The sequence below is a fragment of the Falco rusticolus genome, chromosome 16, assembly GCF_015220075.1.
Source record: "Falco rusticolus isolate bFalRus1 chromosome 16, bFalRus1.pri, whole genome shotgun sequence".
NCBI classification, from domain to species: Eukaryota; Metazoa; Chordata; class Aves; order Falconiformes; family Falconidae; genus Falco; species Falco rusticolus.
In genome coordinates this window covers 8,142,917-8,155,844 of record NC_051202.1, presented here as the reverse complement: position 1 = coordinate 8,155,844, position 12,928 = coordinate 8,142,917, and the positions used below count along the sequence as shown (strand labels likewise).

Genomic DNA, 12,928 nt, shown 5'->3' with positions numbered 1-12,928 from the left:
AACCCTAACCCGAACTCTAACCCTTAGCTGTGCATTGCATGTTCCTAATCCTAACCTTAAACCTAACCCTAACCCCAACCCTAAAACCTTAAGAGGCCTAACCCTATCCGTAACCCTAACCCTAAGAGGCCTAACCCTAACCCTAACGCTAACAATAACCCTAACCATAACCCGAACTCTATCCCTCAGCTGTGCATGGCATGTACCTAACCCTAAACCTAACCCAAACCATAACCCTAACCCTCACCCTAATCCTAACTCTAAGAGGACTAACCCTAATCCCAACCCTAAAACCTAACCCTAACCCTTACCTTAACCCTAACCCTAACCCTAAACCTTAGATGACTAACCCTGAGAGGCCTAACCCTAACCCTAACAATAACCCTAACCCAAACTCTATCCCTAAGCTGTGCATTGCATGTACCTAACCCTAAACCTAACCCAAACCATAACCCTAACCCTCACCCTAATCCTAACTCTAAGAGGACTAACCCTAACCCCAACCCTAAAACCTAACCCTGACCCTAGCCTTAACCCTAAACACTAACCCTAAGCCTACACCTACCCCTAATCCTTACCTAACCCTAACGCTAATCCTAACCCTAAACCTAACCCTAACAATAACCCTAACCCTAACCCGAAATCCAACCCTAAGCTGTGCATGGCATGTACCTAACCCTAACAGGAACATTAACACTAACCCCAACGCTAACCCTAAAACCTAACCCTATCCCTAACCCTAACCCAAACCCTAACCCTAACCCAACCCTAAACCTAATGCTAACCCTAACCCAAATTCTATCCCTAACCCTAAGAGGTATAAACCTAAGATGACTAACCCTAAGAGGCCTAACCCTAACATAACCCTAACCCTAACCAACACCCTAACCCTAATCCTAAAACACGTCTAAAACTATCCCTAACCCTATCTCTATACCTTACCCTAACCCTAACAACAACCCTAACCCGAACTCTATCCCTCAGCTGTGCATGGTATGTACCTAACCCTAAACCTAACCCAAACCATAATCCTAATCCTCACCCTAATCCTAACTCTAAGAGGACTAACCCTAACCCCAACCCTAAACCTACCCCTAACCCTAAACCTAAACCTATCCCTAACCCTAACAGGCCTAACCCTAACCGGCCTAACCCTAACCGGCCTAACCCTAACCCAATCTCTAACCCTAACCGGCCTAACCCTAACCCTAACCCAATCTCTAACCCTAACCGGCCTAACCCTAACCCTAACCCAATCTCTAACCCTAACCGGCCTAACCCTAACCCTAACCCAATCTCTAACCCTAACCGGCCTAACCCTAACCCTAACCCAATCTCTAACCCTAACCGGCCTAACCCTAACCCAATCTCTAACCCTAACCGGCCTAACCCTAACCCAATCTCTAACCCTAACCGGCCTAACCCTAACCCAATCTCTAACCCTAACCCTACAAGCCTGACCCTAACCCTATACCAAGCGTCTGACCCTACGAGCCTGACCCTAACCCTATACCAAGCGTCTGACCCTACGAGCCTCAGAGCCTAAGAGCCTAACCGCCTAACCCTGTCTAACCCTAACCTAACCCTAAGAGCATCTAACCCCAACCCCTACCCCAACCCTAACGACCCCGAGTCTGACGCTAACCCCAAACCGGCTAACCCCAAACCGGCTAACCCCAAACCGGCTAACCCTCTAACCCTAACCCCAACCTAACCCTCAAACCCTCTAACCCTAACCTCACCCTAACCCTAAACCAGACCTCACCCTAACCCTAAGAAGCGTCTAACCCTAACACTAGCCCTAACCCTAAACCCTAAGGAGCGTCTAACACTAACCCTAACCTTAACCCTCTAACCCTAACCCTCCGTACCAAAAAGCGTTCACGTGGCTCAAGCGTTTAAATCCTTTGTGTCTGATTGCTTTAAAAGTCGGGTGGTTCTTTCTGTCCATGCCCCCACCCCATTACGGAGGGAGAAGCATCAGCACAGGGAACCTGTGGCACATGGGGGGTGTTGGGGGTGGGTGGTCCTACGGATAAGCCACAGTGATTGCTGTTACTAAAGAATTTCACACAGACATGTGTACCACTAGGCTTGCTTTAGTCACAACTCAGAGCTGAGCCACCACGCCAGTGAATGGCAGAGAGCAAAGGGATACAGCACAGCTTATAGACACTTACCATATCATTAGTCAACGTATGAGATTTTTAGAAGTTTCCTTTGGTCCCGCCAGTTCTGCAAATCCATCACCTGACTCCGTTCCAGTCTCTGCCTCGGTTCCAAGCTCCTCCTCAGATCGTGATCTTCTTCCAGCCTGCTTTAACTCACACACTCCTTCAAGCGCACTCAAGTTTTTGAACAAGCACTTCCTATTCACATATACTAATTTTTCTAAAAACACTTGCATTTGAGAGCACCTGTGTACACAAACTGATCATCATTTCTCTGTTCTCCCACTGATTAACCTGACTGGGTGTTAAACCAGCCTTGGATTAGGGCTGCACTAGGGACGAGGCCTGGTTCTGCCACTTAGCTGCTTTAGCACTTTAAATTTCTTAATTCAAAATACATCTTCTTTAACAGGCAATAACAGAACAATTAGCAATGGTTTGGTCACTGCTGATGACAATTATTATTTCTACTGTATATTGCTATATGTCATATTTATGAAACTAGGATTTGCCAGAAGAAAAATGTTTTATTTCATGCCCACAGATGAGCTCACTGAGACAGCGTCTCATCTTTTTAATGACTACATCTGCCTATTAAAAGCTTCCTCTCTCCTTCCCAAGATTCCTCCTTTGGGTTTTTTTTATTATAATTAGTATTTGAATTGTTCGTTGCAATACTTTTTGGATGTCATCTCTATATACAATATTTAAAATTATTTCAATGCTGACTCACTGAAACTAAATCATGAACACCTAAGTGGAGCAAGGGGAAAAGGAAAGGTTTCTTTGACCTTATGTTCTTATAATCTCTCAGAAAATAATGTAATCAGATCATACCAGCTAAACACAAACACAGTAATAATAGTCAGTGTGGATACGCAAAAACAGCAAGACAACAAAAAGCTTTAGTCTTGCTTCCAGTAATAACCTGAGCATATTACTTCTACAAGCAATCTAAAACTTTTCTGCTTGTTCTTTGCCTGTACGGAATAACAATTCAGCTAGTTTTCTACCTTCTATTTTCTCTTTTTGATTTTGTTCCCTTTATTATCTTGATGAGATGTTAGGTACTAGGCAAGTACCTAACATTTTACAAATAATTCCCTTTCCTTTTCCATTTTTCATGTTATCTCTAGCTGCATTTACTTGTTCTTTTACTGCTTGCCTTCTAGAGGCAGTGCAAAGGCTACAGCTCTTGTCGTGGTCTTACAGACTATTAACCCCTATACCTGCATTTGGCAAAAAGGGCTGTTCAGAGATGACAGTCTTACTGGAGAGGGCTGCAAATCAATGAGGTCCCTGAACTTCTAGAAAGACAAAGCCCAGCACTGCACTCTCCCACAGGTATGAAGTCAGACTCAGGGTTTTGCTTTCCATGTGGTTTAATAAGTTAACAGGTTCAGCCATTACACAGCAATGGAATTCTTCAACATTTAGAAAGGTGCAAGAACTTCATTCATTTAATCTAAATTAAGTACTTTTATTTTCATCTCTTAAATAGCTACATAGTTCCCATGATTTTTTTTCCCCCTAAACAATCCAGGGTTGAAATAATCCACCCAGAGAAAAGGCATCAGAGTACAAAAAAGCACGCACAAGGAGGGGTGCTAATTCCAATTCAGCATGGGTATTTGGTCCAGTACCTGTACGAGCAAGGAAAGGTGGTGTGCAGCAGTCATGCCTGTAGGAGCTGCAATGGTCACAAGGACACAAAGACTTTTCCACAAGTTTGACCACCACTGGGATTGTTACGCTGCCTTGACACTCACTGTCAGCTGGGGGTGGGGTGGAGAACACCACCAAAGACCCCGAAATACATGATCGCCAGCCACCCAACGTTCAAGCATATCACAAGCTATCCAGAAATTACATCTCTGTAGGTTCAGCAAACAATAAACCAAGAAAAGCCATCGCAGGAAGGAAGCAGCATTGCTGAAGACAAAAAAGCAGAACTAAAACATTTGTAAGCATACACTTTGCTGTGTGCCCAGTTCTAGTCTAGAAACAGTGGGTGCCCGTGGCCCTCTTGTATCGGTTTGAAAATGTTTTCATTACACTCCCCTCTGCTGAACTGTTTTCTGACTAGCTCTCTACCCGAGTAGTCTCCCCTCATTCTCCCTCACTTCAGCCAATCTGCCTAAAAACCCATCCTTGGCTACATGAGCAGTGTGAGGATGCTTGCAGAAGCAGAAGCTGGACTTGCTCACTCAACTCTGCTCCCACAGGGGTCCACATCAGAAGTATTTTGTGGACGCCACAGAAGCCAGTCAGGCTGCTCTCCTGACCCACCGATCAGCACAATCGTCCTCAGTCGCTTTGCAGCACGACTGGCACAGGCATTTGCAGAGTGCACTCTCCAGCTACTTGGCCTTGGTCAGACATCCACAGGAACACCAAAGCCTACAGGACCACCAAACCACTGAGGTTTCGCAGTTCCCTCCATTTCCTTCCATGCCTGTTTTCTCTCACCTTGAGAGAATGCTCCCTGTGGGCTGACGCTGAGAGCTTTTTTGCAGCAAGGCTCTTAAAAAGCCTTACCAAAACATGGGGGGCGCATGTAACCATACAGAAATATACTTACAAGCATTCTTACAGTTAGAGAAATCTATTTTCTTCAGAGAAGTCAAAAAACACAGCATAGGTAAGGTCTAGTAGCTCTGTTCAGCCAAAATGGCCGAAAGAAAAAAAAAAAAACAACAACAAACCAACCCCCAGAAAACCAACAACAAAAGAAAATCACTCAAAATGTATACTTTGGCTTCATTTAGCAGTAACCGTTTCTACTTGTGTAGCTGGCAGTGAAACGCAGCATTTGGAACACAGGCCCTCGTAAGCAGGTTGAACTCCTTCAGAAGCCTCCATGCTTTCAAGCCCACCGCTCTGCTGCTCCTCTTCCCCCACATAATATTCTGTCAAGGACTGATTTCACCAGGTGCAAATATTGAGCCTACCCTGAGACAGCAACCTGGCAACTGCAGATCATTCAAATCTAAAAAGTTCAATGGTAGCCCATGCCACGCACTGGGGTTGTTCCATAGTGCTGGACGTTACGAAATGCCACAGACCCCACAACCGCACCGAGGTGAAAGCATGGTTATCCAGAAGTTGAACAGGGAAAAGCAGATTTCAAATAGCATTTCTCCTGTCCTAGAGCCAGAAGCACAAGCAGGGATTACATACAAAAGAGATTTCTTTAAGCAGCATTTCTATGGGGGGAAACTCCCTGGAACTCTGTCTTCACGGTTCCTGGAGGCCACAGGCCTACAGTGACCTTCCCTTTCCTTTCAATAAGATTAGGATAGAAGAATAGTTTCTCACACTAACAATCACACCACCTCGCCCAGGAGGCAGGTTTTTTACCGTCCTTGTTTCAGGACACTAGGAAAGTCACTCGTGTTTGCATAGCCAGGACTAAGAAAACAGCCACCAACTACTTGGGGGATGAAAACAACCGTGCAGGTGACAAAGGAAGCCATGTACCAATATGAAGAGAAATGATCAGCAGGTTAATTGGGAGCATGTCAGAGTTAAAAGTATCCCAGTGAGCATAGCTGAGCCATTCCCCCTTACCCCTCTGTCCCTCACACAGCAGTCTACCCAAACACCCTGGAAAACATTCTGCACTCACTGAGTACAGATTTAGAGGCAGATAAAAGGTTACGGTATCAGTCCTATGCTGTATGACTTTGAGAACAAATAAATGGCAGAAAGCAATCTCGCTCGGAACACAAATGGGTAGGGGACTTAACATCTGGGATGCACATCTGTCTGCACTCGACATATCCCTTTTCCTTCACAAAGCTACCTAACCAGATACAACCTTCCATAGAATTTACTGCTGTGATGAAAAGCACTGCCAAAAAATCAAGGAAGATACATGCCAACATCACGCATCTCACGTGCTGTTCATTGCTATGGACCGCAGCACAGATTCCCAGATGAATCTCCTGCCCACGTCAACCTCCAAATCAAAACCAGTACTTCTCTGCTGTGATCATCAGTGGGCATAGCCTGGAGGCCAAGAAACCAGGAACAAATTCAGGAAAGCCCACAGACATATGGCAGGAATTGCCTGTTTAACACAGCTAGGAAAGGATCCTCAGTACCCGAGGCCCATGAGGAACTTAAGTTTTGGTTTTACTCCTAGCTTTCCTATCACCTCTTTCCTCTGAGCCAGACCAAAATATTCAGTTCAAAATCCAGGTACGCATTTGTCAGACACGAACCTCACTTGTCTTTTCTGCCTCTGGTCTGCAGCGATGAAGACAACAACTTGCTAGCCCTCGTGACCCTCCTCTTGTGTACACAAGCCCCAGACTGACACTTCAGAAGCACAGGTGGAAACCTCAGATGTTCGACTCCACTGCTCTGCATTGAGACTACTCAAGCTGCTGTTGTAGTTTTAAAGGCAAGAATACAAGACTATTAAGTGAGGCTCGCAGAAGGTCCTCTGATAGACCAGCAACTGAAGAGCTGCTGGCTCCTCCAAAAGTTCCCTTCTGTTCAAGCCAGCACTTTTAATGCAAGGTTCCACAGCCATCCCACTAGAGAAGCGGTGCTGTCTGGGCTCGGCAGGCCCTTCTCATTCAAAGCAACCTTGACATGGTATGAAAAAATAATAAAAAAAAGCCAAAGCCAGTGTCAAGTACTGCTAGTGACAGAGGCAGAGTTGCAGCGGGGATGGTGCAAGAGAGAATGGCAAACTGGAAGCAAACACTGAGGCTCTGGGAACAAACGTGCCTGCAAAGGGCAGTACTGTGTGTGACGCTACACCAACCCAGCAAAGGAAGGCTACATCAAATTGGCAGCCAGATTGCTAGGGGCAAGCCGCAGACTGCAGACTTCCACCAGCACTGCAGTAAGAACTGGTCGCTCACACTGAGGAATAAAGTCTTTCAGTGAGAAACAGCAAGCGCTCCAACAGCCGTAGCACACAGAGCTGTGAACAAAGCCACAGTATCGTGTGGACAGGGAAAGAAACTAAGGATAATAGACGTGAAAGAGCTCAGGAATGACAGAAAGAATCCTGGACCAAAACAAAGATAGGGAGAAGAGGTTCCTGGTCAGCCAGCTGGACCAGTCCAATTTCCCACACATGCCCAGCCTCACAAGGAATTGGTAGGGAAAAGAGGAAATAAGAGCCCCCCCATGCTGGCACACACCAACGCTTCCAATCCAAGGCCTGGGCAACTCTGGCCTTCCCCACCTCCACACACTTTCAAGAGACACCCTGAAATTCCCACCTGCAAATCCTTTTGCAGTAGCATACCAAACACATTCCAGTCTTTCAAAATGGCACGCAATGGCCATATCAAGTAAGCCCGGGTTCGTCAGTCTGAAGAACAAGACATGCTTTAAGCACGCTCTTGAGAGAACAACTACTTCAGTCGGTTGCGTCCTGCATAAGGTGGGGCAACAGCCCCCGCCTCAAGAGGTACTGTAACAGCCGAGTAGAGCGAGCAAATCCAGTCAGGCCTATGTGATCACTCTTCAGTGATGTTTTTTCTCCCCTTTGCCCCATCTCCTTAACTCTATGACCCACAGGAGAGCAGGGCCTTCCATTCAAACCAGGCGTGCTGACAAGGCACGAGTGTTTCTCCAAAGAGTGTCGTTATGCTATCCGAACAGAGCCTCTGGGGATATTCTCAATGCGTGCACATCAGGAGACCGGGAAACCGTCCACCTAGAAGGGCAGTCTCCTCCCGTGCAAGAAGACTATTTTCTCCTGCACACCTCTTGCTCTGCGAATACCCGCTGCAGAAATGCCCACTGTTTGAACGTGGTGAATCAGGTTCGCTAAATGAAAGGAAATACCAGATGCAATCAAGAAAGGCTCCTTCTGCTACAGGAAACCCTTTCACCAGTGAAAACATGTAAACTCTTGCCTCCTAACCGCCACACAGCTGCAGGCTCCATGTCAGACTGCCTTTCGCTAGCATCACTACATTACTCGCCATTCATCCACAGTGCGGCATTGGTCCTCAGCATGAGAACCACGAGAGGCCAAATGCACCGCAGATCCAGAAGATAGCCTGGTACCCCACCAGCAATGCCCCCAGCCACCCCCGAGGGAAAGGGTTCCGCTTGTACGGTAGCTGGTGTGCACATGCAGCTCTGCCTCGTCCCCATTCAGGAACACAGATTCGGAAGGAGGGCTGCATCACAGGGTGGCAGTACTGACAGCACCAACCACACATTTTTGCAAGAGCCCAAGCTTCTACAAAAACTCGCCCAGTGGTTATAACTTCATTCTCCTTGAAGACTCCTTCCTTCATCAGCATAGCACAGAAAGCAGGCATCACTCAGCACTGACCAGACCAGAAATTGTTCCAATTGCAGAGCCGGGTGAAGAACCACAGCTTGTTCTCCTGACTGCTCACAGCCGAGGAACGCATGGCCCCACACCACACCTCAGTCAGGTTACGGCTTCTGCACCAAGCAGAAGCAATAAGAGTGTTTAAGAGGGCCAGCAACTGTGCCTTTCTCTCTTACTAGAAGAGCTGAGCAAGGCTACATCCCACACTTCTCGGCAACGTAGCCAACGCTGTAGTTTCTCAATCTTTAACTCTGAGGGTCGCCACTTGCAAGGCCTCCTCATCCCTTTCCAAGATGCACCTGGTGATGCCAGACAGCTACACAGGCACATTCTTCAAGGCAGCACCTTCGCAGCTCCTGGGACCCCCGTGGGGATTAGCATGCCACCTGGATTTTCTGGGAGTGCAAGGTGGGGTACAACAGTTGGAGAAGGCTAAAGCCAAGGCAGATGAGCAGCCTAAGCCCCGGGTTCGCCAACCCCACATCCCCAAACGGTGTAAAGCACTGGGGTGTCTTCCCTCAGCCAAGGCTGGAAGGAACTGGAGTGCAAGTCACAGATACCATGGAGTGGGAAGACAAGAAAATAGAAAAGGATCTCTATGCAATCTTTCTGATGGGCTTCTCCTTCCTTCAGTTCTCACCTGCTGTTGTGCTGTCGCTAGCTTTGGGTCTGGATTTGGACTTGAAGGAGAAGCGCTTGATGAGGCGGCGGGAAAAGCTGCCGGCTTTCTTCCTGGCAGTGGAGTTGGCGGTGACATTGGACAAGTCATCATGTGACTGGCTCAGGCCCACTTCCTTCTGCTTGCTCCTTCTCCGGAAGATGAGCTTGGTACCACTCCGAAGAAAGCTAACTGCAGAGACAGAAAGGAAGAAGATGGAAACCACGATAGTATCCTGCCCTGGCTAGTCTTGGGGGCAATAATGCACCCAGCCGCCCTTGGGTGAGCGGCAAAGACCTGTGCTGCCCCAAGCAGCAGAAGTGCACAGCAGGCTGGCAAATCCTGCTCGCAACAGCAAGACAAAGTCTACATTCAAGACAGACCACAATACCAACTGCTTCATTCAGCACACCATCACATGTCCCCTCTACATAAACTTCCTTTGAGGAAACCATATCCTCCCTTCAGTGGAAGTGCAAAGTACGAATAGAAAACAAGGGAGAACGTCTGCATGCACAGACACTGGGAGGAACACACAATGGGGAAAAGGCCTCTCATACTAGCCTGTCTCAAGGGCTCCCAGATTAGCCAGACATCAAGCCCCCCAGAACTACCACTGGTTCCGAGACACGCCAAATCTGGAGACAAATAACAGCGATGGCTCTGGATGTCTCATGCAGGCAGGACAGGATGTAGACACCAATCACCATCAACCCCAAACAGGTGCAAAAAAGCATATCCAAACCTGCATGCCATACAAAGATATAACAACAGTATTTCCTGCAGAGGGGGCTTCTTTCTATTCTTTCTCTTCCATGCCCTGCCAGGTTTCTCAAGAATCTGGGCCACACACCCTTCTACCCACTGACATGCAAGCAAGGGGCCACCACAGTTCAAACAGTACCTGGCTGTACCTGGGTACAACCCCACAAAATTTGTCCTGCTCTCATATTCTGAGCAATTGAGATTTTGGCTTGCACTTGTTTACGTTCAGTTTGTAGCTAACTGAAACCATCATGGCCACAAGCAGAGAAATCCAAGGTGCACCACCCACCTAATTGACACAAGCCTGGAAAGACCAGAACAGCAGCTTGTTTGGGGCAGGCCTGCTCCATCATTTAAAAGGAGAGGGTCTGTATGGAAATCCTATGGTACGGACAGTTCAGATGCACTAGCTGCTTTGATGCTAATGGAAAAAGATGGAGGGCATCAAGGCCCACACAATCCACATTGTTGGGTGGCTTCTGTTTCCACACCAGAGGCAGCCAAATTCAGAGGAGGAATCATTATTTACGGACACGCACCTGATCGGTGGACCCAGAGACCTGGGAGAGAAAACGGGTTTTCGGGAACACACAAGCTGCACAGGGTTCCCATGTAAGACAGTACAAAACCCAAAAAGGCCACAGGAATCAGACACCTGCAAATAGAGGAGTTTGGAATCGCTCCAGCGGGAAGCGTGGGACAGAGGCAGACTCCTCCAGGCTCCAGCAGAAGCAGCTCTTTACCATGTGGAAAGCTGGCCGCAGCCCCCACGATTGGGTAGGGGAACTCGGACGTCACTTTGTCCTCACATACAACAGACTAATGTCAGCTACCATTTAACGGTTCATCCTTACCTTTGTGATCTTTCAAGCTCCTGGTCTCAAGGGCTCCTGTGGAGCCAGTTTCAGACTCAACATCTTCCACTGATGGTCTCTCAGATATGTCCGATCGCGTTGTCTCATCCAGCTCCTGACTGGCCCTTTGTCCCAACAGTGACACTTCCAGCAGCTGTGACGATTCAGTAGAACTGTGCATCCGGTCAGCTGTCCCCTCTGCTGCAGAATCCCTGTATGCTGTGGCCTCCAGGGATGCAGCATAACCCAGAGAAAGTGCCATTTCATCTTGAGCAATAGGTACCTGGAGGGGGGTTAGCAGGTCAGACAGACAGGAAGACAGGGTCTAAAGGATCGCATTCATCTCCAGTCCTTCATCCACACATACATAGGGATGCTCCAGTTCCAATCGTAAGTGCTAGACAGCACTGATGTGCAGTCATCGCTCTTTTGCTGAAACATACTGGAACATGGCCGATTCCAAAGCATTCCACAGCACCTCCCCTCATCCTGTTGGCACGTCCAAGGAGACCCCCTTACATTCTCCATGAGGTTCCCAACTGGCTATGGCAGCTGCCTCCCTTCTTGCAGCTGCTCTTGGTGAACTCCCACTGGCAGCTGCCCTACAGACTGGCAAGGTACCTTTGACAGTCAGCGGGAAGCAGTGACAAGCTGCAAGGAAGCAGCAAAACGGTTCTGCCAAGCAAGTCATCTGTGTGGGAACCTTCCCACACTGGTCTGCACAGGACAGGTGATTGCACACACGCATCCCTAGAAACAGCCTCCCACATTGGAAAACAGAGCCCCTTAACTACCAGAGACCTTGGAAACTCCTGAGATGATCAGCGTGCTGCGTTTTGTTGGGGTCTTCTTGGCGGGCTTGTTATTTGTCTCAGTTAGCTGCCTGATCGCAGTCTCAGCCACGGGATCCAAGCTGTTGGGCATATGGCTCTCCCCTGGGCACAAGAAAGATACCAATACTTGAAGTAACAACCTTCAGCAAGGGCAAGAGGTCGCCTGTTGATCATGATGCTTGTAACAGGCAACTTAACATGCATAAAGGTAGAGGAAATAATTTATTGTGCACTTGCCCAAATCAGCTAAAGGAAGGAAGCTCCATATAGCTCTCTGCTCTTTTATGCACCTGAAAATCTTGATTTCCCACCAGGCACATCATTAAAATATCCTTCCCACTCAACAAAGATTTTCAAAGACTCCCAAGAATTTGGCAGCCTTGTCCACCAACCATCAAAATGGCTGCTGTGCTCTGTCCCAGAGACAATCAGAGCCCTGAATACTGTGCGAGCAAAGCTCTTTGGGTCCAGATAGCCTGAAACATTCTCATCAAACAAGGAAACACCCAGTCAGACTGAATAGCCAAAGTGCAATTTCTTCTACCTGCTCCCACACGCCACCACCCCTGCCTTCTCTCGGGCACTTGGACATTCTCTTCCACAGGAGACACAGATGAGTTCAGCAACCCGCATTCAGACTGCAGCTCTCCAAGAAAGACTAAGGAACACAGTTGCTCCTGTAACAGCCTCAGATTTCCAAGGACTTACAGCTACTGATGGACAAGGGACTGTGAGGACAGCCGCTCTCCAAAAGCACCGTTGTCTTCTTTTCAGTAACTTCCACCTTGGAAGGCGACCTCGATGGTGAATCTTCATGGTGAAAGAGAGGCAGAAACACAGAGACACCAGTAAGTGGAGATGAAGCTTAGGCAACTTCACTACTGTATCAAGGCCTCCTGCGCGCACTGTCAAAAAGCCTTATATGCGCATGGAGAGCCTGCAGAGGCTGGCTCCATGAGGCTTTGTGGCAACGAAGCAGCAAGAAGCCTATTGGAAAAAGACACATGAAGCAGCCCCAGCACGAGACCCCATTCATGCTGTTTCCCAGCCTCACCTCGTGGAATATCTCGCACCACATTCATCAGGATATCAGACTGCAACCAGCAGCAATCACTAGCGAGCAAAGTCAGCACGCTTTTGGCTCTACATTCAGTATGTATGTCACTTCTTTAGCAGTGAAGAAAATAGAGGAAGAGTGGCAAAATGCTTAGCCCGACATTATGCAGAGGTTATGCAATAGCATACACATTAGAGTCGGGCCCTCCTGCCACCAAAAGGTGTCAGAGAGCCTTGCCCGTCTCTCACCTGCCCCCAAACACAGGGCTGCATCA

General features: G+C 48.0%; 1 protein-coding gene across 2 annotated transcripts in view; it reads right to left on the bottom strand.

Moving 5' to 3' along the window:
- The window catches only part of C2CD2L (C2CD2 like), a 32,854-nt gene that overhangs the window by 5,781 nt on the left and 14,145 nt on the right, over window positions 1-12,928 (bottom strand). The window contains exons 11-15 of one of the 2 annotated variants that reach the window (XM_037409744.1): window positions 12,306-12,407; window positions 11,566-11,699; window positions 10,765-11,047; window positions 9,128-9,337; window positions 3,536-8,882 (exon numbers count right to left, since the gene is read on the bottom strand). In XM_037409744.1, coding sequence (XP_037265641.1) covers window positions 8,821-8,882; window positions 9,128-9,337; window positions 10,765-11,047; window positions 11,566-11,699; window positions 12,306-12,407 — 791 coding nt within the window. In that variant the 3' untranslated portion in view covers window positions 3,536-8,820. Of the gene's footprint in view, window positions 1-3,535; window positions 8,883-9,127; window positions 9,338-10,764; window positions 11,048-11,565; window positions 11,700-12,305; window positions 12,408-12,928 lie in introns of those variants that run through there. The other variant, XM_037409745.1, reaches the window with a different exon arrangement.